Source organism: Rhodamnia argentea, chromosome 3 (assembly GCF_020921035.1).
Source record: "Rhodamnia argentea isolate NSW1041297 chromosome 3, ASM2092103v1, whole genome shotgun sequence".
Taxonomy (NCBI): Eukaryota; Viridiplantae; Streptophyta; class Magnoliopsida; order Myrtales; family Myrtaceae; genus Rhodamnia; species Rhodamnia argentea.
Genome location: NC_063152.1, coordinates 33595426 through 33623171, shown reverse-complemented (window position 1 = coordinate 33623171; position 27746 = coordinate 33595426). Strand labels below are relative to the sequence as shown.

General features: G+C 41.9%; 3 protein-coding genes, 1 non-coding gene and 1 pseudogene across 6 annotated transcripts; 2 read left to right on the top strand and 3 right to left on the bottom strand.

Moving 5' to 3' along the window:
• The first annotated feature begins 412 nt into the window (after positions 1 to 412).
• On the top strand, positions 413 to 7980 carry LOC115748049 (polyadenylate-binding protein-interacting protein 11). Of its 3 annotated transcripts, none has more exons than XM_048276081.1 (11): positions 416 to 633; positions 932 to 1330; positions 1867 to 1974; positions 2080 to 2124; positions 2206 to 2278; positions 2402 to 2514; positions 2626 to 2685; positions 2776 to 2823; positions 2917 to 2985; positions 7384 to 7445; positions 7550 to 7980. In XM_048276081.1, exons 2-11 carry the CDS (start codon positions 989 to 991, stop codon positions 7605 to 7607), a joined length of 978 nt encoding a protein of 325 aa, XP_048132038.1. In that variant the 5' UTR covers positions 416 to 633; positions 932 to 988; the 3' UTR covers positions 7608 to 7980. The 3 variants fall into 3 exon arrangements, with proteins under 3 accessions (XP_030540282.1, XP_048132038.1, XP_030540280.1); XM_030684420.2 differs by having other exon boundaries at positions 418 to 633; positions 814 to 1330; XM_030684422.2 differs by lacking the exon at positions 2776 to 2823 and having other exon boundaries at positions 413 to 633; positions 814 to 1330.
• Positions 7981 to 9940: 1960 nt separating this feature from the next.
• LOC115748032 (alcohol dehydrogenase-like 4) lies at positions 9941 to 12606 on the bottom strand. Its single transcript, XM_030684400.2, has 10 exons — positions 12532 to 12606; positions 12300 to 12436; positions 12176 to 12225; positions 11747 to 12078; positions 11495 to 11577; positions 11238 to 11313; positions 10941 to 11002; positions 10714 to 10809; positions 10305 to 10466; positions 9941 to 10138 (listed from the first exon to the last, which is right to left on the bottom strand). Exons 1-10 carry the CDS (start codon positions 12578 to 12580, stop codon positions 10028 to 10030), a joined length of 1158 nt encoding a protein of 385 aa, XP_030540260.1. The 5' UTR covers positions 12581 to 12606; the 3' UTR covers positions 9941 to 10027.
• An 8418-nt stretch (positions 12607 to 21024) lies between these two features.
• On the top strand, positions 21025 to 21486 carry LOC115747990 (annotated as a pseudogene).
• A 1101-nt stretch (positions 21487 to 22587) lies between these two features.
• Positions 22588 to 22728, bottom strand: LOC115748074. The gene has a single exon (XR_004016190.1). It is a non-coding gene; the product is annotated as a small nucleolar RNA snoR137 (small nucleolar RNA).
• Positions 22729 to 22985: 257 nt separating this feature from the next.
• On the bottom strand, positions 22986 to 23989 carry LOC115748030 (glycine-rich RNA-binding protein blt801-like). Its single transcript, XM_030684397.2, has 2 exons — positions 23785 to 23989; positions 22986 to 23523 (listed from the first exon to the last, which is right to left on the bottom strand). Exons 1-2 carry the CDS (start codon positions 23896 to 23898, stop codon positions 23167 to 23169), a joined length of 471 nt encoding a protein of 156 aa, XP_030540257.1. The 5' UTR covers positions 23899 to 23989; the 3' UTR covers positions 22986 to 23166.
• Positions 23990 to 27746: the final 3757 nt, after the last annotated feature.

Sequence of the window (27746 nt, the reverse complement as noted above, 5' to 3'; positions counted from 1 at the left end):
GACTATGTAATGAAAACCAGGCTCATAACTCTGCCTAGAATCGTGCCCCATTCGAGAATTCAAATCGAATCAATCCGAAGTTCTCGTAAGAACCTGTTCTTCTTCCTTTTTCTCTCACACAGCCTCATGATCCTAAGCAAATTTTTGTGCAAATTAATGTTCTTTTTTGGCTGTCTTTGATGTTGCTAAGGAGCATCGTATTTACTGTGTGCACGTACATACGGGCGGCAGGAACTCGAGCGTGGGACTGAGCGAGTATCCGTGACCAGAATCCACCAAAAATGTCCCACCATTTCTAATTTTCTAGGACGAGGTGAAGGGAGAAAATTGTTCATGCTCATCCGAAGACGACTCCTTCGGTGCCTTTCGCTCTCGCCATGATCGCCATCGCTGCGAGGAATTAAAGCCCAGCACAGAGTCACACAGAGCTGGCTGACACCAGGATAGGGAAAAAAATAAATCAAGAGGAAAACCCACAAAAAAAAAAACAAAAAAAAAAAAGGAGAAAAATTTCGCGCTGTGTAAGAATCAAGAACTCGCCCTCCTTCTACCCTTTATTTTGTTTCTTAAGTTAATTCGATTCCCGTCGGTCTCCGCTGTTCATTTCATCAGTTTCTCCGTCGCATTCCGCAGGTTCGTCTTCTTTCTTTTCATTTTCCGTTTTCTGGTTTTTGTTGTTAGTGCAGTGTTTTTTAGCAGACGTTTTGACTAAACCAACTCTTTCACTGAGCTGTCTCCTTTTTTTTTTTTTTTTCTTTCATGAATTTCATTGTTGTGATCGTGTTCCGTTTTCTGTGTTCTGGAAATTTTTAGGCTGTAGATTTTTCTGTTTCAGTAGATTATTTGGTGAGTCGAGAATCGTCATCACATGGCTATTGTTGAGAATGGTGGTGGTGTTGATTTGGGTCGAAACCTCGAGAACCCATCGCAGGACTCGTCCCTGCCCAACGATCAGGATCATCCGAAGCAGACCCATCTGCGGTCTCGCATGGATCCGACCCTGAACGGCAACAATGGCCCAATCCTCCGTCCCCACCACCACGATCAGCCGCTCTACCTGAGCCACGGCCACGGCCATCCCCTCATGTCCAACGGGGCCGATCTGCCGCGGAACAACGACGCTGGGGAGGATTTCAAGAGGGACATGAGGGAGCTGCAGGAGCTGTTCTCGAAGCTGAACCCGTTGGCCGAGGAGTTTGTGCCGCCTTCGCACGCTAACAGCGGGTTTAACGGGAGGTTTCATGCTAACAACTTCAACGGCGATGGTCATGGCAGTGTGGTGACAAACGGTGGCAGAAACGGGCAGATGAACGGTGTCGCCGGTCGTCGGGTATGAGTTCTTGCTCTGATGGTTTCATTTTTGTGGGACTGGATTGGTTGTTCTTGTCCTTAATTGGGGTTTTGCAATGTCCTCTGGTCGAAAGAAGAAATATGACGGTTTGAGTAATTTGGTGCATTATTCAGTGTTTTGAGCATGAAAATGGTCACTATAAGTAACCTGGGATGTGGTATTACTAGCAGCCAGATGACTGATTTTGCTGGATTGACATAGAGGAGCAATTCATCTGACCTCCGTGGATGATCCTTTCCAGTCGAGGATAGTGAAATATAGGAGTATCACAATAATGGATGGACATATTCCCCCCAATAACTGCAGAACATGTGAAAGTGCTTTGGTTTTTGAAACATGTGAAAATGTTGTGTGTAGTGTTTCATACTTCATTCCTGTACACAGTCTGGACCTAGACGAGCTGAGGTCTTGTGACTCTTCGAGTCTGGTTCTGGTTGAAATCAAGTTTAACTGTAAATGAAATGGCGATGGATGGCAACTGATGTCAAGCTTTTTGGCGATGGGTGTAATCGCAGAAGAAGAACTTTAATCAAGGGAAACGAAGGATTAATAGCAGGACAAGTATGGCTCAGCGAGAAGAAATAATTCGGAGGACGGTTTACGTGTCTGACATTGACCAACAGGTGTAACTCCATGACTTTTGTTGAAATAACATGTGCTTCCTCCTTTTATCTGTGCACACTGCGCATCTTAGTTGCTGAGTTACATTTTTTTGATGCGGAATGTAGGTCACTGAGGAGCAACTTGCAGGTTTATTTGTCAGCTGTGGGCAGGTTGTGCTGCTATTTTATACTTTTGACTTTGGATTGGCTTTTCTTGACCTATGTTTCTGAATCATTTTTTTCTATGCGAAGGTTGTGGACTGTCGTATTTGTGGTGACCCCAATTCTGTACTTCGCTTTGCTTTTATTGAGTTCACGGATGAAGGTAACGTGTTTAATACTCAGCAGAGTTTAACTGTCTCATGTTGAAAGAGCACAAAAACTTCTTTGTAATTTTTTCTTCATTATTTACTGTTTCATTTACTAATCCAGTAGTTTGGCAATGCAGAAGGTGCAAGGGCTGCTCTCAACTTGTCAGGGACGATGCTTGGATTCTACCCTGTGAGGGTGCTGCCCTCTAAAACAGCTATAGCACCAGTTAACCCGACATTTTTGCCGAGGGTAAACAAGCCTTTTTTAAGTTCTATAAGACTTTTCTATAAGGCTTTGCCCATTTTCTGTCCTACTGCTTGGTGATAATTTCTTGTATCCTTTTGATTGCTGGGATATCAGACTGAGGATGAGCGGGAGATGTGCACACGGACCATATACTGTACAAACATCGATAGGAAGGTGATTGCCTTTGAAATGATCATGGTTTTCTGTTAGTTGCAGGTTGATGGATTGGTTGTTCAATTGTTTTGTTTATTTTGTTTGATTCAGGTTACTCAAGCAGATGTTAAACTATTTTTTGAGTCCGTCTGTGGAGAGGTGTGACCTAATTTAGGCATAAAACAACTTCTCCGTTTTTTGGACACTTTGTGCCTGTGAAATGAGTGACTTGAGGGATTCTGTCTAATGCAGGTTTATCGTTTGAGGCTACTAGGAGACTATCACCATTCTACTCGTATTGCTTTTGTTGAGTTTGTAATGGTGAGATTGCCTCTTCCTCTTAATCGCCAACCTTTTCCTCATCATGCCTTGTATTCTCTTTAGGTCTTTTTCTGTTGGTAATTTATTTTCTTTTAAAAAGGCATCACCATGCTATAAAAGGTAATTTTTCTTTGAGCTCTTGAGAAGTGATGCTAGTAGAGTTACAGAACGCATCTTCCTTTGATTTGGCAGACTTGTAAAACCATGAAGTGCTGTTCTTATGGGAGTATTCTGTAAAGAACCAGAGTTAACTGGAAATTTTTCGGCCTTCTGGTATAGTTTGATAAAATTGGCAAATCATTGTGTGTGCGTGGACTAGTTTTGTGAAGGGGTTAAGATTCTTCTAGGAAAAAACAGTGTCGTACTTCTGTTGATTCGTGATAGCCAGGCTTAGTTGTTTGCCCCTCAAAACACTCACCAGTTGATGAGTTCTTTTAAAGTATACTTGGTTTACTCATGAGCAGCTTGTGACTTTCTTTTGGAGTGGTAGGGAAGGACCTATTTCCACAAATAGTTAGTTGTTGGAAGAAGGGATTATGTACTAAAGAGAGGTAGGAGTCAGCATGAATTGTAAAGTGAGATTGTGAAATGTGTGGCATATAAGAACCGCTTCTTTAGAGGTAGGTGCCCGCAAAAAAGCAACAGGGTAAAGGAAAATAACTCTCCTACTCCTTGTAAGGTAGGTTATCATGTAAAGAGTAGAGAAATGATCTGAGGAAAGAGGTGTTTGTATTTTTGCACTTCAAATATGTTTTCCTATAGGGTTGGTTGATGTTTAAGGTATCTGCCGTCACTGGGCCTTTTGGTGTCATGGGACCTTTCTTGTGTAATTCAGATCGTAGATTTGACTCTGGTTGACCTTTGTGCGCATATGGTCTTGTGACTTTTTCCTCTGTTGAGCCAAAAGATGCACTGGGAGACAACTGAGTTGTGCCGTATATAAAGGTCACAAGTGACACTTGTAAGTAATCCATGGTGAGAGAGATGTGGTTGGGATGAGCAAACAGGTCAAATTAGAGGTTCAAGTCTTGATTTTAATTGAGTCATAACAAGCCAAGGAAAAACTTCTATGTTGACATAAGCAGTCAATCATAATTGAATAATTGGCGGTAACACCAAACCTGATAATTTTAGAGATTCTATGGTAGTTGTGTTTCTCTCCCTCCAAGCAGGTGGGAAAAGTGAAAGGGATGTTAGAAGTGATGATCGCTCTGTAGTTTGTCGAGTGCCTTCAAGATTCAGAGTCTGCTTGTTAGATTCTGCAATTCTCTAATTTTTTTGAGTATACGTGTGTTGAGAACCTGAGTTCTTGTCTGTTGCAGCAAACTTGATATAGATTTTGCGCGTTAAAAGCTAGTAGTTTCTTCACCTTTGAGGGTTTTCTGAATTCAAAATATCCTGTCATTTACTGCTTGCAGTGAAAAATGGAAAAACAAAAGAAGAGCCTTGACCAATGTAGAAGATTTTTAAGTTGTCTACTTGAGGAATATTTGTTATCTGTTCTTTCTAATGGGATCATGATATTCCAGGGGAAACAATGAACTGTCCTTTTTTTTTTTTTTTCTGGAAAACACATTGGTTTTTCCTTCTTGCGGCAAATATATATTTGCTCGTGAGAATAAAGAAATTCCCTTCTTGACACTTGCAAATTTGAAAATTAAATTTCAAGATGGTCACCCAGGCACCAATGAAATATTTCAATTTGATGTATTTCTCCAAATTCCCGTCAATTAGATTTATATGTTTTTTTCTTTTTCCTTTTCATAAATTTTCCCTATAGCATTCCCAAGGAAAAGATCTGTCCCACATGCCAAAAGAACATAGTGACGTTGTGTACACTGATAGGATGTCTTAAGATACCTGCGCTCTTTATAGTGTAGATGCAATAATAACATTGGTGGTTAGCAAATCAATCAGCGATACTTCTTACTTCACAGGATGGGTGTTTGGTAGTTATAATCTAATGCAAATCTAGTTTTCTCGCTCTTTCGGATACCGAAACACTGATGTTAACAACTACCACCACCATTGGACCTTTTACCTTGAAATGGTGCTGATTATGCATTATTGTGCATTGGCTTGCTTGGTTGCATACCATAATTTCAGTAAGATCTTGTAATTTTTACTTTTTGGCCAAGATCCTATGATTAAATTATGACCTTACTTCAAGTTTTCTGCTGCATCTCTTCAGGTCCTCCATTTTATCCCTCTCCACTTTTTGTGGCCATCACTTTTTCCCCCACTTTGAGCATGTTTAATTCTTCTAAACAGTTGGTTCCAAACTTTCTAAAGGAATATACAAACTTTGTTAGGTAGTAGACAACCAACACTTTTTCCCAAGCAAATTTGTCGCAATCATCCTTTGAAATTTGTTCCTCCTTATCTTCTATGGAAATTTTGGTTCCAATTCCTCAGTCACTATTTTGGATATTGAACCATTTTTTAGTATAGACTTCTAGAAATATCTCGAGTTATAGGTTGTTGTCATTCCCAAAAAGATATAAAAACTTCTTCGATACACGCTGTACCATTAATTTTACTTTTCTTGCAGAATGCTTTTGCTGTATCTTGGTTTTGTGAGTCGGCGACTAAGACAGTCTAATGTAACTTCAGGAATTAGACAGAGTTTATGCAACTCAGCTGCATTTGGTAGTACGTATTAAACACTGGGATTCTCTTGGAATTTCCCAATCTTTTTGTGATCTGGCTAAAATTTTCAAATATTGCCTAGATTTTGCCAAATTAGGCTGGTAGGAACTTCTAAGTCTCATTCTTAATGTGGTAGGAATTCCGTTTTACTTTGCAAAATTTCGGTTCAGAGAGAGAGGGAGAGGGAGAGGGAGAGAGGAGGGGGAAGGGGGGCCCGGGGGGGAAGTAGCTGGCACTGACAAGTTCACTGGTAACTGTTACAAAAATCAATCTACTTTTCAGTTTGTTAAGCATAGTCATGCAAGAGCTACTTTCTTCTGGCTCACAGTGCCTGAGACCGTGTTTGGTATGGCTCCATATGTCCTTGTCGATGGTCATATCCTATCGCATAAATAGTACCTTATTCAGCGTTGAATACCAGCCATCAAAACAGACAATTGTTTGTTGTCAGTCAGTAGGATGCATGAGACGGTGAATAACCTTGTAGTTCTAATAGATAAAACAGGATACATTATGATGACAATGATGTCAAAATGGTTATAGAGATCGTCATAAGACCCTCTTTTATAATCAGCAGTTCAAGTCTGCATCACCATCCTCTTCTAATGGGGATGGACTTTTATTTTGGTTGTCACATGGGCTGGAAGCCTGATCATAGAGGTGTTCCAGACAAATCTTCAACTCAAATAAGAGATAGAATTTATATAACCCAGGAAATTATGACCACGGCATTCTGGAAACTGTTGGGCCAGACATAATCGGTCTAATGTAGCCCTGTGCGCAACTTCTCCCACTGGAATAATCTGCTTTTAGGGAAATCCACCTGTAACCATGAAATAGCCTAATAGAATTAGCAAGATTCTTTTTAGGTTTAAGAATTACTCTGTCTCCACCTGCTTTGAAAGTGGAAAAGGAAATTGTTGGCTATATATAGCACATTGATATATGGAAATGTGTCTTGCCATAGAATCAGGGGGAAGGATCAATTGGATTTAGTTGCAGAGATTGGTTTTGAAATAGCTCTGTTCCCTTTTTAGATAACAAGAACTGATTTTCATTTTGATGTTCTTTGTACATGTTGCATTCATTACATGTAAAATCTCTGGCTCCTGAAGTTGTATCTGATATGATGGGGTTTTTCAGAACTTCAATGAGTGGAGGGTAGTGTAGTCAGTGCAGAGCAATTTCTTTTTCCTTTCTTGGTAAACAGGGATTTTATTTATTAATGGATTGGAAAGCTGGCAGCCCATGTAGTTAACACTCACAGAACTTGAAAGTCAATGCCCTGCTGGTCTAAAGCGTTTGCGTACATGTAAACGAGTTTACTGAACATCAATTTGGCCCTTTTTTTTTACCTTTTTGCCCATATCAATTGTTTGCTTTAAAAGAGTTAAGTTTCCTTGTTTCTACCCTTCAAGAGAAATATTTATAGAATATCAACCGGTATTAATATACGTTATCAAGTCAAACTGATGATGTGCCCATTTCACTCTGGGTTTCTCTCGGCATGTGATTGATGGTTCCTGGTAAAATTGAGGGGTATTCCAACTTTAGTTCCTGCCACCAATAATTGGCGTAAGGCGTGTCATGTGGTTTCCTCATTCTGCATCTGATTAGTTAGAAAATATAGTTCCTCATGGTGAAGGAGCAATATCGCTAATGAAATAGTAACGAAGCATGCGTTCATTGGGTCCAGTTGTTGTAATTGAATCGTGAAGAAGTCTTTATTCATGTGTTTCACTTGTGCAGGCTGAAAGTGCTATTGCTGCCCTTAACTGTAGCGGCGTGGTTCTTGGAGCGCTACCCATAAGGTCTGTTGGCTCGCAGATCCCCTTTTGGCACTTGTTCTTTCTCGTACTTATGGACATTTGATTTACTCTCCTCTTGCTCATCATCTTATCTTTGGTATTTTCAGGGTGAGCCCATCGAAAACGCCTGTTCGCCCACGTGCTCCTCGCCTGCCGATGCATTGACCGTTCTCAGCACCTGACTTTGTCACACCATCTGGATATATATTTGAACGCATGATAATCCTTCTTCGATGTAAAAATAGCTCTCCGGCCGTCTGGCTGTTCTCTGTCTTATAGATACCGTTGTCCCGCTTCGACAAGAAAGCTTACTATAGGTGTCCATGTTTTGTTTATTCTCACTTATAGATTAGTTGTTGGATGGAACTTCGAGGCTCTGAGAGATTGATGTTACTAGTTGGTTCATCACTCATCTGGACATGGGACGCTTCTTTTAAGTATAGAATGCTCGCTGAGCACTAGCAGATTCTGACATGTGAAGTGCCTAAACTTGGTCGCATGAACTGACCCTGACAAATCGGTTAGTTTTTGTTGCTTACTTGTTCTTGTTCACGCTTGGTTTTGACTATTATGAGAATATTAGATCGAAACTCTATGTCCAGTTGTCTACTTCGTCGCAAACATGGTCTGATAAATCTGTGTCCTCATTGTGGTTTGTTGCTGCAATAGTGTATTCGCATAGAAGTGGCGTGTGGTAGTGTCATATGGCTTTTGTATTTGCTCTTTCTATCCGTCCATAACCCGGATAGAAAATTTTTATAGTGCTTTCCTTTTGGTTAGGGCTTCGAAACGACGGAGAGCTTCAGCTTGGATTATGATATGACGGACCGGACTAATCCGTCATTGCCTTTGTGACTCAACAAAGCTGCTTTGAGGGTCGCCCCCGTTGTGCATCGGTTGTCGCTGCTCTGCTTGAAAGAGATTTAGTAAGGCCAGCAGCAATGATGCCGGCTCAGGTAACGAGAACCCATCAAGTTCTGATTGACTGAGGATGCACTCCTGTTTTGTGTCTGGGCGAGATGGTTTTCTTAGGAGGAAAACTAGGGCAGTGCCTTCAGGACAGACATAACAAAGCTAAGATTCTTCGTCAAATGATTTAAGACGCTCGACTAGAACGGACTTATTTCGTGCTACTCTTTGACGCGGCACGTTGGGTGATGCCCCATCTTGTCTCTCTCATGTGTTCATCATGCGTCGACTGGCAAGCCGATTTCGGCACGAGCCGGTGGATCATCAGAGGCGCATGAGGTATCTCAGGGACTTGCCTTCCATGAGCAGCCGAAGTGCTTCGTCGATCAAAGGGGCCTTTTTCATGCGTTAATGAACTCACCAGTAAATTTTATCTTTTTGCGTTCCTTTTGCGGTAGTCATAGCAACGAACAGAAACTAGGAAAGAAGAAAAGGAAAGTTTATGATATTCACTATTTCAACTTCGCGTTAATTTGCGCTTGATTTTGGCAAAAGAGAGAAGAAAGACTCTACAACATTGTGCTAATTAATGAACTTTAGAAGAAATAACAAGCTAGCTTATAAAATTGTGTAGTGGTATGTTTAGATCGAAAAAAAAAAAAAAAAAAAAAAAAGGTTACGACAAGAATTACCAAAAAAGTCGTGAATCTATTGTAGTTGTGCCAATTCAGTCCTAAATAATTTTTTTTTTCTATCGATTGAGTTCTAAACTTTTTGCATCCGTGCCAAATTCGGTTCACCCTGGCAATTTTGGCGGAAAATCACTAATAGAGTTGTTTGTCGTCCTTTCGCGGTGCGGCCAACGATGACATGGATAAATTTTGAGTAAAATTTAAATATTTGCTCGATTTATATATTCGTCTTTCTTTTCTTTCTCTTTCTTTTTTTCTTTTTTCTTCCCTTTCCTTCTTCCTCCAATTGGTCTCCGGACCTCAGCAACCGGCCAAAGACAAGGGCTGGCTAGATCCACCTCGCTAGCCTTTGGTGAAGCTCGCGCTCGCCTGCCACTGGTGAGGCTCGACCGGTTAATGGAAAGATCTATGCGCAGATTCGGATAACGATTGCTATTTATGTCACAATTAATGCTAGAGATTTGCATAGTTTTCTGATGAGATATAATATTTCGATGATGCAAGAATTAATTAGTGTTCGGACATTAGACTCCCCCATGTGGGTGCAATTTTCCTATTGACAGCGACCACGATAAGTTTTTGGTGCGACCACTGATTTTAGTCGCCATCGGAATCATTAAATGCAGGGGAAGGGGTTATGGAGAAAAGGATGGGATGCCGACCGATCTATATCGCGAGGATACCGTCTCCTCTCGGGCAATTCGCACGTGATCGGCCGTTGCATAGCACGGCAACCGTTATTTCCATTTAGTTGTCGAGCGTCGTAACGTGGACGAATCACGAAATGGCTATGGTTCGATAGGATATAAATATGGGGACGGTTCATGCTACAAAGTCCGCTTTCCGGGCGATCCCTCTATTCCCCTTCGATAATTGCCTTTCTAATCGCGAATTCGCCACGCCTTAAACCACTCTTTAATCAAGAGATTATTACATGCCACTCTCTCAAGTAGATGCACAATGCGGGAGGACAGGAGGATGAAATCAGAGGTGCATGAGGCATCTCAACGACTTCCCTTCCTTGAGCAGCTGGAACGCTTCGTTGATCTTCTCGAACGGGAGTTCATGCGTTATGAACTCGTCCAAGTTCACCGCCTGCAAAAAAAAAATTGTTTTCCCCGCCCTCCTTCAAATCAGACACGTCATCCAACTTTTGAGATCCAGTCTTTCCTATTTTAATCTTTTTAAAATTGATCTCGCAATATCTTTTTTGGTATATTCAAAAATAGAGGCGAAAACTAGACGGGGTTGCGAGTTTTACCCCGTGCATGCATTCTTCGGCGAAACGAGGGATTTGGGTCTTCCCTTTGAAGCCGCCGAAGACCGAGCCGGTGATCTGTTTTCCGGCGAACAGCTCCATCGGATGCAGCGGCAGCATGTTCGGGCCCGGATGGACTCCCAACAACACGGTCAGCCCCCAACCCTAGCAAAATCAGGCATTGCCCGCGTCGACAACATTATTTACCATACCGAGCTAGAGGCGAAATAGAATATATTACAAAAAGATCGTTACCCTATTCGCATGATAAACAGAGTCAAAGTATCGTAAAAAAATAAGAACATGTACGACATAATGTTCTGTTCGATCTTTACCATCCTGTTTCGCGTATATTAGAAATAAAAAAAAAAATTGTTCCTTTTTTTTAAATTTAATTTATCTTGATACGTACCAATTGGGTGGAGAGGAAGGCCTCGCGCAGGGCGGTCAAGCTGCCGGCGCACTCGAAGCTGTAGTCAACGCCGCCTCCGGTCAACCTCGTGATCTCCTGAGACGCAACCACCACCGTCGATTTCCGACAGTCAACATCACTCATGCCCTCATCTCCGTCGGATCTAATCTACTTTTGTTTTTTTCTTGGGGTGAAGCAGATGGGATGGGATGGGATGATATTCATACCTCATGCGCCGCCGTCTCAAGCTCGTCGGGGTTGACGCACTCGGTGATCCCCAGCGCTCGGGCTTCGGAATGACGAACCACATTATGACGTCATAAATAAGAATAATTCGAAATAATTCTTTTTACATTATTTTATCAATAGCTAATCACATCACTCATCCAATAGAAAACCTCCGCCTGCGTGGGTCAACTTTCCATTTTTCACACATGCCAAAGGAAAGGAATACTTATCGTAGACGCCAATTAGGTCATGCTTTACGTCCTTAATTAATCGCTGGTTAACAATTAATTAATCACCTTTGGCGAATTTAGCGGGGTTGATGTCAACGCCTATTATCTTCGATGCTCCTCTGGCACGTGCTCCGGCTGCAACCTGGGCGTGATCAAAGGGAGGGTCAAAGTGACATTTCCATGGGAATTTCTCGCGGAATTTAAGTTTAACTTCTCCTTCTGGCCAAGATGTTGACTTCTCTTCGTGATCCTAAAGCCCCCCCTCTTCGCCCTAAAGAAAACCTGTTCAAAGAAGCCACAGCACATATGTAACATGTACATACCGCGAGACCCACGGCGCCCAAGCCGAAGACGGCGACGCTCGACCCGGCCTTCACGTCGGCGGTGTTCCATGCGGCTCCGACACCTTCATTTCATAATCGACGACGCGATGTTATATTTTCTAGTAAATGTTATCTTTCCTTATGAATTCAAGGCAAAAAACTTGCAAACTCGTTCCAAAATTGGACAGAAATTTTCTTCCAAAATTATGAGCGTCGTCAACAGTTCAGAACTTGAGAGAGAGAGAGAGAGACCGGTGGAGACGCCACAGCTGAGCAAGGTCATCTTCTGGAGGGGGAAAGTTGGGTCGACTTTGACAACGCAGGAGGACTCGACCACCGTGAACTCGGTGAAGGTGGAGGTGTTGAGGAAGTGGAAGATGGGCTGCCTCGTCTCTTTGGTCCGGAACCTGGACTCGCCGTCGCTGACCATCACCTTCTTCATCGGGTTCACCCCGTAGTCTCTGCACATGTTGGTCCCCTCGCGCTTGCAGTACAAGCACTCGCCGCACTCCCCGTTGAAGATGGGGATCACGTGGTCTCCTTCCTTCATGTCCCTCACTCCCTCCCCCACGCTCTCCACGATCCTGCCAGTGCCAACCAATTCATTTCAAACGGTCAGTCAAATTCAGTCCAATATGAAGGTTGTTTTCAGAGGACGGTCTGTCGGGACGATTTCGCTACCCGGACGCTTCGTGGCCGAAGATCCGTGGATACGCTCTCTGGGATTCATTCTACAAGAGGAGGAGTAAAGGAAGCGTCAGCGCTTTGATATGGCAGAAAACAATGCTCGGCTTGATATGATTACCTCGCCTTTCCAAGCGCTGAGATCCGTGTGGCAAATCGAAGTGAAGAGGACCTTAATCCGGACCTCCATCTTCTGAGGCGGATCCACCAGGATTTCCTCCATCACCAGCGGTTCTCCCGGCCCCCATGCCACGGCGGCTTCATCGGTATAAAAAAAAAAGAAGGAAAAAAGATCGTCAAGGGAAACCTTAGCCACGAAAGTTGGACAAATCCGAAGTGGATGTCTTTGTTACCTTTGCAGGTGATGACCTTCCCAGCTGTGCTGTTCTCCATCCCCGACATCGCTGGCTTCCCTTTCTGTCTGAAATTGCACCAAGAGGCGATCCGATCCCCGTATTTATAGCCAAGAAGACGAGAAAATAGGGGTCCCACCGTGTCTAAAATTATTTCGGATTTCACGAAATAATAATAATAATAATAATGTTCGAGTTATTCGCGATGTGCCCACTTGACCGCCCACACAGTTGAGAAGTTGACAAAGAAACTTGAATGCCCCCCATCGACAACTTGTTTGTCGGCCCTTGTCCTTTCCGTCGCGTTAAATGCCGACGGGTCGGTCAACGAAAATGGGATCATTTCCCTAACATTAATCCTTCATATCTGCGTTGCCAGACACCCCATTCCCGTCGAATTAATTTGAGGGTACTTACCCAATTAATCCTGACCTTATTGTACTGATTTCAATTCAATTTTAAGCCCCTGGCAAAAATTCCGCTACAGTCCCTTTCGAGCAATTACCGTCATTCGGTCTTCTTTGGTCATCTCATGTGACACACTGGCATAGTCAACTTTACTTGAAATGACGTCCTACGTAATTCGTCACATCAGCCATATTTGGCGATAAACGATCGGAAACGCTTTATTGAAATTTCACGTAAAAGTTTATGCCTACATTCCCAAAATTGAAAAATTTAAAGACCGAATCGATATCTATACTAAACTTTAGAGTTGAATTGATAATTTTTTCAATTAATTAAATTCAACGCCCAATCAATTATGCCGAACTGGTCGGTAAATTGGTAATTGAAGCTCTCGCGATCGATGAGGAATGATGTCGCGATTTTTGTAATTTTTTTTTTTTGGGGGCAAATAATGTAGAAAAGAAGAATTCTAGAAGGAATCAATTGTGATTTCTCCATTCTTCAATTTGTTTACAAGGCTATAAGCACACTTATATACATAGAAGAAAACCAACCATAATTGACCTACAAATCGGGGGATATACATAGAAACATGGGATATATATAGAAGTAGTATAAAATAAAAATAACTTTTCCTATTTTTAATCTAATAGACAGCTCACGCCAACAAATAATGTGCCATGGTTATCTTTTTTTTTTTTTTTTGGGAATATATGGCTGTCGTGGAGGCCTATGCGTGATGTCCGATTGAGAAAAGTACGAAGATGACGTGACGTCAGGATGGAAATGGGCCGGGTTAGCTGGTTGAGTTTACTAGTGTCTTCTTGGCTCCACGACCCCCATTTTGGAAATCCTCATTCATGGAACGTCCCGTGTCGTGCGACGATGTCCTTAGCTTGGTGTTTAAGGTTTTACTTCCACGCATCTTCCATCGAAAACCGATATTTCTCTCCACAAACAGCGCGAAAATCGGGCTTCGATGGAATTTTTCGCGACCTTAGTCACCTCAAAACTCGATGCTTCAAACTACCGTCGTATCCCGACGCAACATGCGCGTGAGCACAGCACGGGGCGCCCACCCTGCCTTTTTGGCTTATTTTTCTTCAGGTGAAACGGGAATGACCGCTGCCTTTTATATGATATCGGAAGCGACTAGAGTTATATCGATATTCTCCGTCGACGACTCAAGTCATGTCGCTGTTATGTCCCTACGTGGAATGTGTACTCGGAATTCTCATCTTGGCCAATGCTTACGCACATATCTTACATTAGTCTACCGTTCAATAAAGTGACTCGGTCGATTTACGTTGTTTACAAGCTCTTCCATGACGGGAGTAATTTCCTCGCGCATCGAACGCTTGACGCTTCTAGAACGCAATCAAAAGCTATATATGCTTGTGGGCCTACATAGGATTTGTAGAAGATTAGAAGGGCCTCTTTATGGCCATCGAACGGCCATGATCTTGCCCAGAAAGAATTAGAAAGTCAACTACAGAGTGCTGAAGGCATTGACCCTTCTGTTTAGGAAAGTTAATCTCTCCATTCTTCTGTTTCTGTTTGAAACTTTGGAGAATTGAGACAAGAGATGACATGTTGATGTCTAGAGTAGTCAAAATGTCATTTAGCTTTGATGCATTGAGTACTCGAAGAGCGGAGTCGCGCCGGTCGGTTTGAAAGTTCATCACGGAACGTTGATTCCATCGTCAATGGTTGTAACGGACATGGTCATCCTCAAAAGGGATGGAAATTCGCCGGAAACGGAAGTGCCGGTTGTTGGTCCGATTCCATCTCTCCCGTTTGATTGAGGAAAAAAAATGGGTCTTTTTTTTCTCCTTTTTTCTAAAGTGACGAAAGAATTATATTTCAATCTAAGTCATAATTGTCATTTTTATAGCCGATGGCGATCCAATGATGAAAACAACAACGTAATTAACGCGGCATTATAGAAATCCAACTTAGTTAAAAAGGAAATATTTTTTGAATCGTTTCTTTTTGACGAAATGGAAGATACGGTGTGCCTCTTTTCAGTGGAAGTCGGTGAGGCAAAATACCAAGTGCAAAAGTAAATGTACGGCGAAAGTGTTCCAACCGGATAATGTTTTTGGCAAAAACCTCGGTAGGTACGACAGTCGATATTGATAAATGACCTCCTTTTTTTGGTTGCAGTTGCTCATTAGAGCATCGTGTTGCCGGAAATGTCCGAGGCGAAAGATTTTTCGGCGAAAAAGTATAAAGCTTTCGGATTTAATTTTCTAACGGGTTCTTGTGACTATTTAGGACAAGAAATAAAGAAAATGACAAAAGATAAACAGGAGATAAATATAAAGTGCGACAAAGACAAATGCTGATAAAATAACTTCCAAAGCAAATGATAAATATTTTTTCTTATTGATGATTGATCGGTCTCTAACAAAGAAGAATCGCCTCTGACTATTTATAGCCTAGTACAAGCTGCTTTCGTGCCCCTTATCCCTAAATTCTTAGATTAATTTCGGTGATCGCTCTTTATCTTATAAATGGTTTGGCGATTTTACTTTAATCGCTCCGTATAACCGTCGGCGTAACATACCGAGTACATGGTGTCGCCAACATTTTACTCATTCCGCTGTCGGTTTGCTGTGTTCTCGGGCTACCAAACACGTACTTCCTTACGGGGATTTTATATGACCCAACGTTCTTGTGGGGCTCCGCAACCATCTGAAGCCCCGGCCGCTTTTTGTGTCAAAAAATATTTATTAATTTCGAAACTTAGTTTATAATCAGAGAGATATATACCCAATTTATGGCGTTGTGAAATGATCTCGCACGAAAATTGGGTTACGAGAGAGTGTTCCCAAAGCATATTCATAATCGGTTTAGCGATTCGAGATATGATTTAACGGTTCGTTCGGTCTATTTCTTTCAGCACTCTATAAATGAGGTGCCTAATATTGGGCTAGCAGCACCTGATTTGTTCTTTCTATTGAAGGCGGACACGACAAGTTCTGGTGCAACGCCTAACGTCAAGCGCCATCGAAATCGTCACTTGGAGAAAAGGGTGGGATGCCAAACCATTTATGCCAATTCAATTGCAGCGTTCACCAAGAGGAAGGCTCGAGTCTGAGCTCAGAAACGTATATGCTTGATTGAACCCGCTTTCACTCAAAAACTTAAAATCGTGGGTACCACTCTCTACATCACACTGATTTTCCGATGGAGGAATTTTTTGCACAACTCGCACGCACATCTCGACGTCAAGCACGGTAACCGTTACTTTTGTGATCTAATCCCTTTTTTTTTTAATCAACAATAATCTCGCGTATCTTTTTTGTAAATGCCGAAAAATGGTTAACTACATTTGCAAAATAGGTGTGAAAAATAAATAATTCCTTTGCAAATTAATTTATCTTTCGTAACATAATGTGGACGGAGGAGATGCGTACCAATTGGGTGGAGAGGAAGGCGTCGCGTAGGGCTATCAAGTTCTCGGCGCTTTCGAAGCTGTAGTCAACGCTGCCTCTAGTCAACCTGTTGATCTCATGAGACACAACCATAATCAGGGATGAGCGGTTTCAGAACCTACCCCGCATACCTTGAAACCTAAAACCTATCCCGTCACAGGTTCCATGATCTGTTTCAAGTTCCACATGTATTCTTAATTGAACAATTGCAATAAATCATCACATTTAATGACTAACACCTGCTGCTATAATCCATTGACAACAACTCATATTTAAACACATGAAAAATATGAAACATTAACAAAGTAAAAGTTTCAATGATAAAGTGATTCCGGATTATACACTCATCATCGGACACCACGAAATACTGCAGGATAACGCGAATGCATACACCAAAGAAAAATATAAAAATGTGCTTCGGGTTTCACCCTGCTAGAACTTGAAATCTACTCGTGAAAACATGTTCCTTAATTTTTGGAACCTGAAACCTACCATACTTACCTTGTAACTTGGAACCGACCAGTTCCCACCGATATGATTCTTCAAGTTTTAGATTATACCCTGAAATCATGCTCAACCCTAACCATAGCCATCGATTTCTAGCAGTCAATATCACTCATGCCCTCCTGTCCGTTGGATATACCTACCTTTTTTTTTTTTTTTATCTACCTTGGAATCACGTGGGATTATACCTCATGCGCCGCCGTTTCAAGCTCATTGGGGTTGATGTACTCGGCAATCCCCAGCTCTCGGGCCTCAAATGACGAATTACGTTATGTCGTCATAAATAAGAAAAACGAATAACTCTTATATTTTGACGACCTAATCTAATTATCACTCACTCTGCGTGATCAACTTTTTTTATTTATTTTTCATGCGAAAGAGAGGGTGGCCAATTAGGTCGTGCTTTGCCTCCTTAATTAATTATTAATTAATAAAGAATTAATCACCTTCCACGAAATTAGCAGGGTTGATGTCAACACCTCTTATCTTAGGACGCACATGGTAACATTTTTGCTGTGGAAATCAACTTCCGATCGGAAACCGATTTTTTAACTTCCGGAGAGAAGTAAATTATTTTTACTTCTTTATCAAGTGGCTCCAAAACTATTTCGAGAGCAAAAAAAAAAAAAAATACTTTAGAAATAGAAAATGAAGTTACGTAACCAAACAAATTTCTGCTAAAAAAGTTACGTTACCAAATGAATTTATATTTCATAAGTATTATCATGCGCGCCCTAGATACTCCTCTGGCACATGCTCCGGCTGCAGCCTGCGCACGATCAAAGAGGGGTCAAGTGACATATTCTTGACATTTCTCACGGATTCTGGCCAAGAGGTTGACTTCTCTTCGTGATAGATACTGACCTCCTGATTTATTTTAATTTTTTCATTTAGCCCATGCTTTCTCGAGGTTAAGAGAAGCATATAAACATTGACTTCTTGATATTTTGTTGCTTTTCCAAGTATGTTGTCTAATGTGATCAAAGTACTTAAATCGGACTTATCTTTAATTAAAGTACATAATGCCGACTTGATTTGAACTTGGTTAAAGTCAAAACTTTACATTCACATGCACTGGTCTTAATCACCCTAAACTCTGTTGTTATTGCTTGTTTGGATATGAAAAATTATCAAAAAAGTCCTAAATCTATTGTAATTACGCCAATTTAGCCCTAAACTTTTTTTGGCTAGCTGAGTTATAAAATTTTTGCAATTATTTTAATTCAATCCACTATAGAATATTGCGTGGATTCCATACTTACTAAGGGAAAGCCAGACTTGTCAAAGACGTACTTCGGCGATTGATGGTGCCTCCAGGGTCCAACCCAACGGCTCATTTGAATACCGTGAATAACTAAGGAAAGTCAAGATTTGTGTCAGCAATTGATCATGTCTCTACCAACGGCTCTTTGAATCATTTGAAGATCCTCAAACGTTCAATCCGAAGTCTTTATAAAAGGGGTTCAAAGCAAGCTGGGAAACCGAAGTGTGAAGTGAAGAAGTGTGCGACATCAATAACACAAAAACTTCTGCTGCTATCACTGCTCATATACAGAATTTTTCCGTCACTTGTAACTTGAGAGCCGAGAGGTGTGCAAGTGTGTAAGCTGCGAGTGTTGAGTTGTGATGGAGTGATCTTGATCTGCCAAGTTTCAGGGGAGAAATGACTCGAGCTTCATTGTAACCTATCTTGGAGATTACCGGCAGAACCAGTCTTATCGGTGGGCTGCTGGCATGGAAGCGTGGACGCGGGCTTGACATGAGCCGTGCCACTTTAAATTCTGTTTGCAATCTCTCCTGTCTCCTTATTACTGTTTAGCCTCAACTATTAGTGTCGGAGCGGGTTGCTCAGCGTTTTCAAGTGTAGTATTTCGAGAGCGTGAAGATCCTTCATGGCTAACATTATCGGTGCGTGTCCTGTTTTAGGTCAATCCACCACACGACCACCTTATTTTGATGGAACTAACTACAGCTACTGGAAATGAGGGATGAGAGCGTTCCTCAGATCAAGAGATCTAGCCATGTGGGATGTTGTTCAGCACGGTGTAAATGGACCTCAAGCAGCAAGAACCCGTAACTGCACCTGCCCCAGCAACATCTGAGGACTCTACTGATCAAACCGCAACCTTAACAATTACACCGTTTGAATCCTCCAGAAGACAGGCTTTAGATGCCAAAGCTTTTCATGCTTTATATTGTGCTTTATCTCCTTCGGAGTTTAATTGTGTTTCTTCATGCACCACGGCCAAAGAAATTTGGGATAGGCTTCAAGCCACCTATGAAGGAACCGATAGAGTCCGAGAAACCAAGATGAGCGTACTACTTGGAAAGTATGAAACTTTTAAGATGAAGTCGGACGAAACAATCACCCAGATGTGTAGGAGATGTGTAGGTATCACAAATGGCCTTGCAAATCATGCTAAAGTATACACAGATGGGGAGCACGTGAGCAAGCTGTTGAGAGCCCTTCCGAGAGAGTGGAATCATGTGAAGACAGCAATCCAACCAACACTCTGAATTCGGCAAAGATCAATGGATGAATTGTGATAGGAAGCTGAACATCAGGATGAAGAAAGCAGCTACTACAAAGCTAAGAAATCAGTCATTTGATATGAATGCGGAAGACCCCAGTCACATCAAACCGGAGTGCCCTCCAGGAAAAGAAAAAAAAAAGGTAAGTTTCAAAAGGAAAAGGAAAAGGAAAGTGTAACTTGGAGCGACACAGAATGCGAGTCAAATGATGAAGAACAAGCGAGGAAGAGCGTGCGATCAAAAACTCATAGAAAAATTCTGCTGCTGCCACTGCTCACGTACAGAATTGAGAGGTGTGCAAGTGTGCAAGCTGATAAGAGTGATCTACCAAGTTTCGGGGGACAGCTTTCCAAATTGTACTTACAGGCTCCGTAACTCCACCAGATCAAAACTCATGCTATGTTAAAGTTGGAAAGCGAGGATTTCATTTTTGTAGTGTTTTAAGTAGTTTGTGTTAATTGTCTTGTATTTCGATGTTGGATAGTGTTGTTGGCGACCGGTGGAGGAAAAAAGAAACAAAAGGAAACAAAGAAAAGGAAAATTAAGAAAATTTTAATTTTAAAAAAAATTACGAAAAAAATTCACATCAACGTCAACATCAACTGTGTCATTTAATAAGACCGATGTAGATTGGATTGCCATGATAACGATTTCTAGCCTAACTAAATGAATTACATTGAAAATTTGTTAAGAAGACAAAATGGTAAAGTTTATAATTAAATCGACGCCCATTTTTGGACAATGCTTGTAAATCACTTCATCGGCGAGTATCGGTGAATGAAACTTTGCCCCTTTGATGGTGAGTAGGGCCTCCTAAAGTTACTCGGAGTGGACAATGTCGTGATTTTGGATGCGAGATCTACCACATTCAAATCAAGCGCTTAACCATTCACCGATTAGAGATGATCAATCAACAATGATTACTAGAAGTAGAATCTAAATCGATGATAATAGGTCGACCTTATGCTATAATCAATATGCAAGCTTTCTAAATGTGTTGCTCTTATGCACTCAAATCAACATAGTCTGAGAGTCGTAACACGGAACCTTCGAACAAAACCTAAAATGAACAAGACAGATCCAAAGTGGGAGAATCTCCAAAGGGACCGAAGTTGGCTTAATGAACTAAAGAAGTGCTCGACCAAAAAAAAAATTTGTTAAACTTTAGTGCTTCATTATTTTTTTTTTTAAGAATGCAACCACCACTTTATCACAACAAATAAAAAAAATCACCATCGTGTTATGTGCAGTTGGACCGCTTCCACGGTGTGAGTGGAGAATATTTTGCACCATCATTATTGGTAGATGAATTATATATGCTCTAACAAAAGTTGGTCTCATTAGAAATTTCCTTTTCCCTTTCCTACCCTAAGATTTTTAATTGGTTCATTAATTAATTGACTAATTATTCATTTATGTGGGCTAGGTTAGAGCAAGCAAGCTTCAAAGAAGAATCCCACCGACGATATCTCTTGTTTTCCCTCTCCCTCTAGAAATTCTTCCCCCCCACCCAGCGCCCTCCGAAATCATAGTGTTTATGCACACACAAGGGACAAAGAAGAACATCATTGCAATAACTTCTCTCTTGAGCATATTCTAAGTGATCAACATGAAGAATCGCCTCTTCGGGGGCTTAGGAGAGGCGTCAAGGTGGTGGCGCCCAACGGCAGCGTCATGGAGTTCTATACCCCGATCGCCGTCCGATCCCTAGAGGACGAGTTACAGGGCTGCGGCATTTTCGGCACGCATGATCTCTTCTGGAATCCGCTCCCGCCCCCACGAGGAGCTGGTGGTAGGAGAATCGTAGTGCTTGATCCCCTACGGTGAAAATGATAACAAGACACGAGATCGTAAATTGTTGTTAGGTAGTGAAGCCGTGAGAGAAGGCCATGTCCGGGCAAATGGCGTACTGACGCCGTCCGTCCCGCCGTACCGGATGTCACTGGATTACCAAGGCATGTTGAAGAGGTCGTGCATTGATGTCTTGGCTAGGGATAGTGGCAAGAGCAACAATGGCATTTGGAAGGTGAAACTCGTGATTAGTCCGAAAGGAGCTGATCGAGAGCATTAGAGCCGTGCGGGAATGATCCAGCAACCGGCGGGTTCTCCGATCAGTGGAGCCTCCCAAGCAGTGCAGCAGGAGTGGTTCCTCTTAAGACTGAAGGCAAAGTGGATGTTAAGTTTGGAATTCCAGGTCTTATTAAACTTTTTTTTTTCCCTTAATTTGATGTTCTGCTTGTACTCTAATATTAATTTAAGTTCATTTATTTTTGGGGTTAACTAAAGGCATACGAGGCGCTTTGGAACCCAATCGGTCGAAACTGGGACAATCTCAAGTTGACAAGTTAGCCTAAACATGCGTATTGGGTCATTCATTAAATTCACATGTCAAGATGGGCTCATGATTACGGGAAGGCCCAGCACAGCATAGACCTACTGGATTGAGCTTCGCATGCTGGACCGCAGCTAGACATGCTTGTTCCTAAAGCTAAATTACTTAATTAATGGACTAATTTTTCTGGATTATTTCAGCCTTATCACTCTTATGTTTGATTGAGGCCCAAAGGCGGGGCGAAACCCTAAATTACAAGGCGGGGCGAAACCCTAAATTACAAAACAATTGTTCGTGATACAAACGCACCCATCCGATCTCCTAAGATTCAACAGCGAGGTATGCTGAGATACTGTGCGTGACCAAGAAGAGGTGGTGCTACAGTGGTCCCGAGCTTCAATGTGCCGAGGGGCTCCGTCGGTGGGAATGACAGAAGGGCATGGCAGAGCTCCATATGTGAGAGACTGACCTGAACTAATGGGGGGGCGGCGTCATCCAACTAGGACGGCCAATGCTCAGATGGAGGAGCATCTTTTAGATTTGCCGTTGTAAGATTTTGAGAAACAATGCCTGACCCAAGCTGTAACGTTCTTCCAAGTATCAAGGCAATTCTACCCGACCCGTCCCATTAGCACCACCTCCAATTATGTTCCCTTCCATTTTCCATTCAATGGCTTATGGCTAGTATTGGTTGTTTGCTTCTATCTCCAACAATGAAACTTTTATTCCCTTCGCATGGTCCATAGTTATAAATGGAACAGCCCTAAAGCGGAATTAGATTGCTTTGCAAGAAAACAATTTTGGATCTGGATAAAACCTTCGAGAATTGGAGGTGAACGCTAATATATCAGCAGACAGGTAGCACCAGCGCAACATGAATCATAACGCTGGCGCTGTTTAACACTGACTGAAATCTATGCTTCGGAAACTTGAATCATCCCTCATCTTTTCATTACAGGGAGATCACCATTAGGAAGCAACGCCCCAAAAAATCACAAGTCAATTGCACAACTGATGCATCAAGCACTTGCAATTTGAAAATGGCACACATCCACCCAAAGACAATCTTGCGACCAAATAGGACTAACGAGTCGCAGGTCGCAAACATCTTGGGATCGGCATTGAAATCCGCTATACGCTTTCGTTGAGGTTCTTCCACAGAGACGCAACGCCCGTCGACAGCGACGCGTATTCATGCATCTAAAAGAACAAAAGCATGAAATGAGGGAAGATTGGGGTTGGGAACGAAGATCTATACTTCATTTCTTTTGATTCCTTCTCGCAACATCGATCAAAAAAGCAGAGAAACACCGAACATGAAACCACAACGTCACCATAACCATAAACCACGACACCGGACCCAGCTAAGCCCTCACATCACAAAAGCCAACTTAAAAAACCAAAGCAGCACCGACAAACTCAGTTCCTCCAGTCGCCGCCGGAGTCACCGCCGCCCCTGGAGTACCTGGCGCCGCCGCCGCCACCGTATCCACCATCGCCGTAGCTGCGGTCACGGCCTCCGCCGTAGCCCCCGCTGCTGCGGTTGTAGCCTCCACCTCCTTCACGGCGGCCACCTCCGTACCCGCCTCCACCGCCACCACCGCGGCTGAAGCCACCGCCACCGCCGGAACGAGACTGGGCCTCGTTGACGGTGATGTTCCTCCCATCGAGGTTCTGGCCGTTCATGCCCTCGATCGCGTCCCTCATCGACTTCTCGTTGCCGAAGGTGACGAACCCGAAGCCGCGGGACCTCCCGGTCTCGCGATCGTTGATGATCTGGAAAGGATTAACAACAAAAAGATCAGATCTGGACCAAAACGCGTCGGGGAAGAGGGAAAATAGCTGTGTTATCGATCGATCTTCCGTCTCTGGTGAAAAGATGAAGATAGACGTACCGATTCGAGTCACAGTAACAAAAATTTTCAAGAGTAAGGCAGAGAACATAGTATCAAGTAACACAAACAGATCAGATCAGATCGGATCGGCATTCGATTCGGATCGCCGTCAGATCTGGATCTCCTGCTGCGACAAACGGACCTTCGAGTCAATGATGTCACCGAACTGGCTGAAGGCCCTCTCGAGGGACTGGTCGTCGGTGGCCCACGCAAGACCGCCGACGAAGCACCTATACTCAACCTCAGCGGAAGCCATTGAAACACGGAAACTAGAGAGGGGGAAGAGAAGGAGAGCGGCTACTTCTAGGGTTTACACAACTCCGAGAAAAGATCAGTGAATGAACGTCGAGGGGGAGGCTAGTATTTATAGCGGCTATGGCGGAGGGTGCGCACTGCGCATAGTGTGGTTCACATGCAAACCATGGTTAGTCTTATGTGGTCGTTTGGATGTGGATGTCTGGATAGTTGGGTCTAGGGATAAGTCAAATCCTGGGGTAATACTTTCCAACGTGGATACGTTTCAGATTAGCCTATCCTGTCAAGCCTGACTCTCAATTTTTGAAAATGGAGACCGACAAATTATTGATGATAGATGCCGAGGATGTTCAAGATTTGACATTACCCAATTCTAGGAGATGCCCACGTCATGAAATTCAGCTAGAATCAGTTCCGGCTTGGTCCGGGTCCGTTCGATTTTACTAGGGCAATTCTTGAGTATAATTGGACAGGTCAAGTTAGTTCCAAAAATTTAAAACTAAAAATCAGATTGGTTCTCATGATTCCCGAATTGAACGGAACGAATGCTCATCCCGACAAATCATAGTTGCCATAAGAAGCATAGGAGGATTGAAACGTGTCAAACTAATCTCAATCCATAAATAAGACAACTCATTCTCCGTTAAATACCTATCAATTAGACAATTGATAGATGGCAAAATATAGATGGTCTTCTCTTTAATTCAGATAAAACATAATTGATTTAGTTTGTCCAAGAAATATCTCGACAACACTTTGAAAAGTAAACTCATAAAATTCTTTAATGGGTAAAATGAGTCAATTAATGGAACAATTCATGGTTAACAGTAAAAAAAAAATTACATGAAAGTAAATGTGCTGGCTTGATAGAAGTAGAAAAACAACTTAACGAGAAATTTACCAAATTTGGCCCTATGCAATTAAAGGAAAGAAGATAACACAGGAAGAGATTTTCTAAATTTCGAAAAGGATGATTATAGAGAATTAGTTAGGAAGATATTTATCAGAACGTGTGGATGTGGCATGGATCTTTATGTACATATTCTTGAATTAGCGTGAATAGGAATATGCTCCCAATATGGAATTTGAAAGTTGATTTTATATATGATAAAGATAGAGATACTATTTTGAGAAACGAATATTCCTTTAAAATGCTAACTCAAATCCACGTGGAATTCAACATTTTTTTTTTTACATCGGCAGACATAAGGGAAATTGATCTTGGCATGGTGTGTCCAATTTCTAGACGTTGACATTCAACTAAAGTTGCAAAATTTCGATCATATATCAAGAATAAATAACCTAATTAAGTGAAATCTTCCTTTTTCATTCGTTAAATGACCTTATTCGCAAGTCAGTCAACATATGGGGACTTCAAAAATGAATTCACATTCTTCTAATGACCTATCTATAGTCCTAAAATTCACTGGTAATCGCCAAAAATGACTGGCATAATGGATTGTAATGAGCGCGATCCATAGCTTACATCTTTTCTCGATCGGGGTCCGCCGTTAAAGGCGGTCGACGTGGTAGTTAAGAATTGAGTAAAATGTCTAACAAGTCATAAACATATTGTATGACCGTCAATTTAGTTCTCAATCTTTTAACTGTGTTGATTTAGTCGTAAACTTTTTAATGATTTCCCAATTAACTCTTAAACATTTTAGCTGTGCGAATTTAGTTCTAAACCTTTTAATAATTTGTCAATCCATTCATAAATATTTTGGCGATTTGTCAATGTGGTCCTTTCGGCCAATTAGCCAAATAATAAGTTTATGACTAAATTGGTAAGACGTTAAAAAAAATTAAGACTAAATGGACAGAAGTAAAAAGTGTATGACTAAATCGGCATAATTAAAAAGATTTAAGATTGAATTAGCCGCCGTACAATAATTTCGTAGTTTTTTTGGACATTTGTCTCGGTTGAGAACTAGTCTCGGCAGTCTCTTGTTTTGCAACCTAAATGTCCATCAGATTCATATTAGGTAGTCTGGGACTGCCATGTCATCGTGCTTCAGTGAACCATTCGGAACGCGACACGCGTCAAGAGCCGGGCCGAAGCCGTCCCCGGGCGAGGCTTGGCTTGTCCCTAAACCTGGATTGCTTGGCGAGCGCCAGCGAGGGCGAGGCGGAGACCGAGTTGACCAGGCTTTCCCTGCAAGGGCGCCGACCTAACCGCGGTTCGGAGAAAATTGGTCAGGTGGGCCCGGGGGTCACGTGACCCTACAGGGGTCGATGGACCGGCACAATCGGGGGCCAAGATATTTTACTTCGGTCATTGAAAATATCTGGACAGCACAATTACGTATGTGCCCCTCGTGTTGGGTTCCTTCATTGGAAGAGTGCGCCACGAGGGTTTACGAGGAGCTCTTTCCAAGGACGTTGCAGAACGGGCCTAACCCCTATACATCAGACGGCCGTTGAACAAAAAAAAAAAAAATAATAATAAATATCGTAAAGTTTAAAGGTTTCGAGGGTTTACCAAAATTTTAATACCGGAGTTAGGAGAAAAATAAGGAATTACGATTTTTTTTTTTATCGACCTAAGGTGGATCGTGGGAGGGATGTTGACGTAACGGTTCATGAATTTTGATTCAATATGCAATACGCTTTCTGTACTTTTAATTCGTACAGTGTTATTATTGAACTTTAGCCCCAATGTGCAATGCGATTCCTAAATTTTCAATCTGTTCAATGTGGCTATTTGAACTTTTGAACATGTTCAACCTAATCCGTGAAAGTTTTCAAAAAAAAAAAAGCGTAATCCGTGAACGATATGAAAATATTCAATATTGTCATTCAATCAATTGAAGTTTAGGGAGGAGATTGAGCATTTCCATATAATTCATGGGCTAAATTTATCATGTACACATAATTCAAGGACAACATTAAACATTTCATATGTTTCGTAGACTAAATTGAATACGTGCCAAGAGTTCGAGGACCACATTAAATAAGTTGAAAGTTCATTTACCGCATCGCATATTGGGCTACAATATAGCCAATTTGAACAGATTATAAGTTTAGAAATCGTATGGCATATCGGGGATAAAATTCAGAGACCATTTAAGTCATTTTTCCGATCGTAGAATAGTCCTTTTTTTTTTTCTCCGCATATCAAGAGGGAGAAAATTGGGAAATTTTTTATGTATCCTCCCATCTTATTTGATGGAAATTAAATGGTGGGCTCAAACTCAAAGGGATTCCATCTTTTCCGTCCCTCTCCCTTTTTCTTTATTAGTCTTGTCCAAATAAGGAAATCACAAAAAGAGGAAAAAAGCAAAAAAGCTGGCCCCAAACAAAATCATTACTCTCCACTAATCTCCATTGCCTTCGATCCGAACGCCACATAAAAGGAAAAGGAAATTTTCAGAACCTCCAACCTATACCAATTCACTCCGTCATTTTTTCAAAACCGACGACTTTTTTTTTATTTTTTATTTTTATCATGGTCAATTTGCAAATTTCCGTTTCAAAATGCACAATTTGCATCCTCAAACAAAACTCCAAAATTTAAGAGACTTAGCACGCCCGTTCTCCAAATGAAAAGTCACAAGAGAACCCATCCTCCACCAATCCGCCAACTCTCCGGTCTGGGATAGCTGTCTTCGCCGCTCGCCCATTACTCATCGATGCTCTGCTCGTTGCCGTTGTGCCGACCAACACTTCATCGACCATCATATATATATATATATATGATGGGTGTGCGAGCGAGTTTTAAAACGTAAATTTTCAGAAGGGATGATAAAATTATATCTATTAAAGTGTCTATTGCATGAATTTATTCATAAGCTATTGATATACAAATGGAGTCGTCACCCACCACCGTTTATTGCATGATTTGGAAGG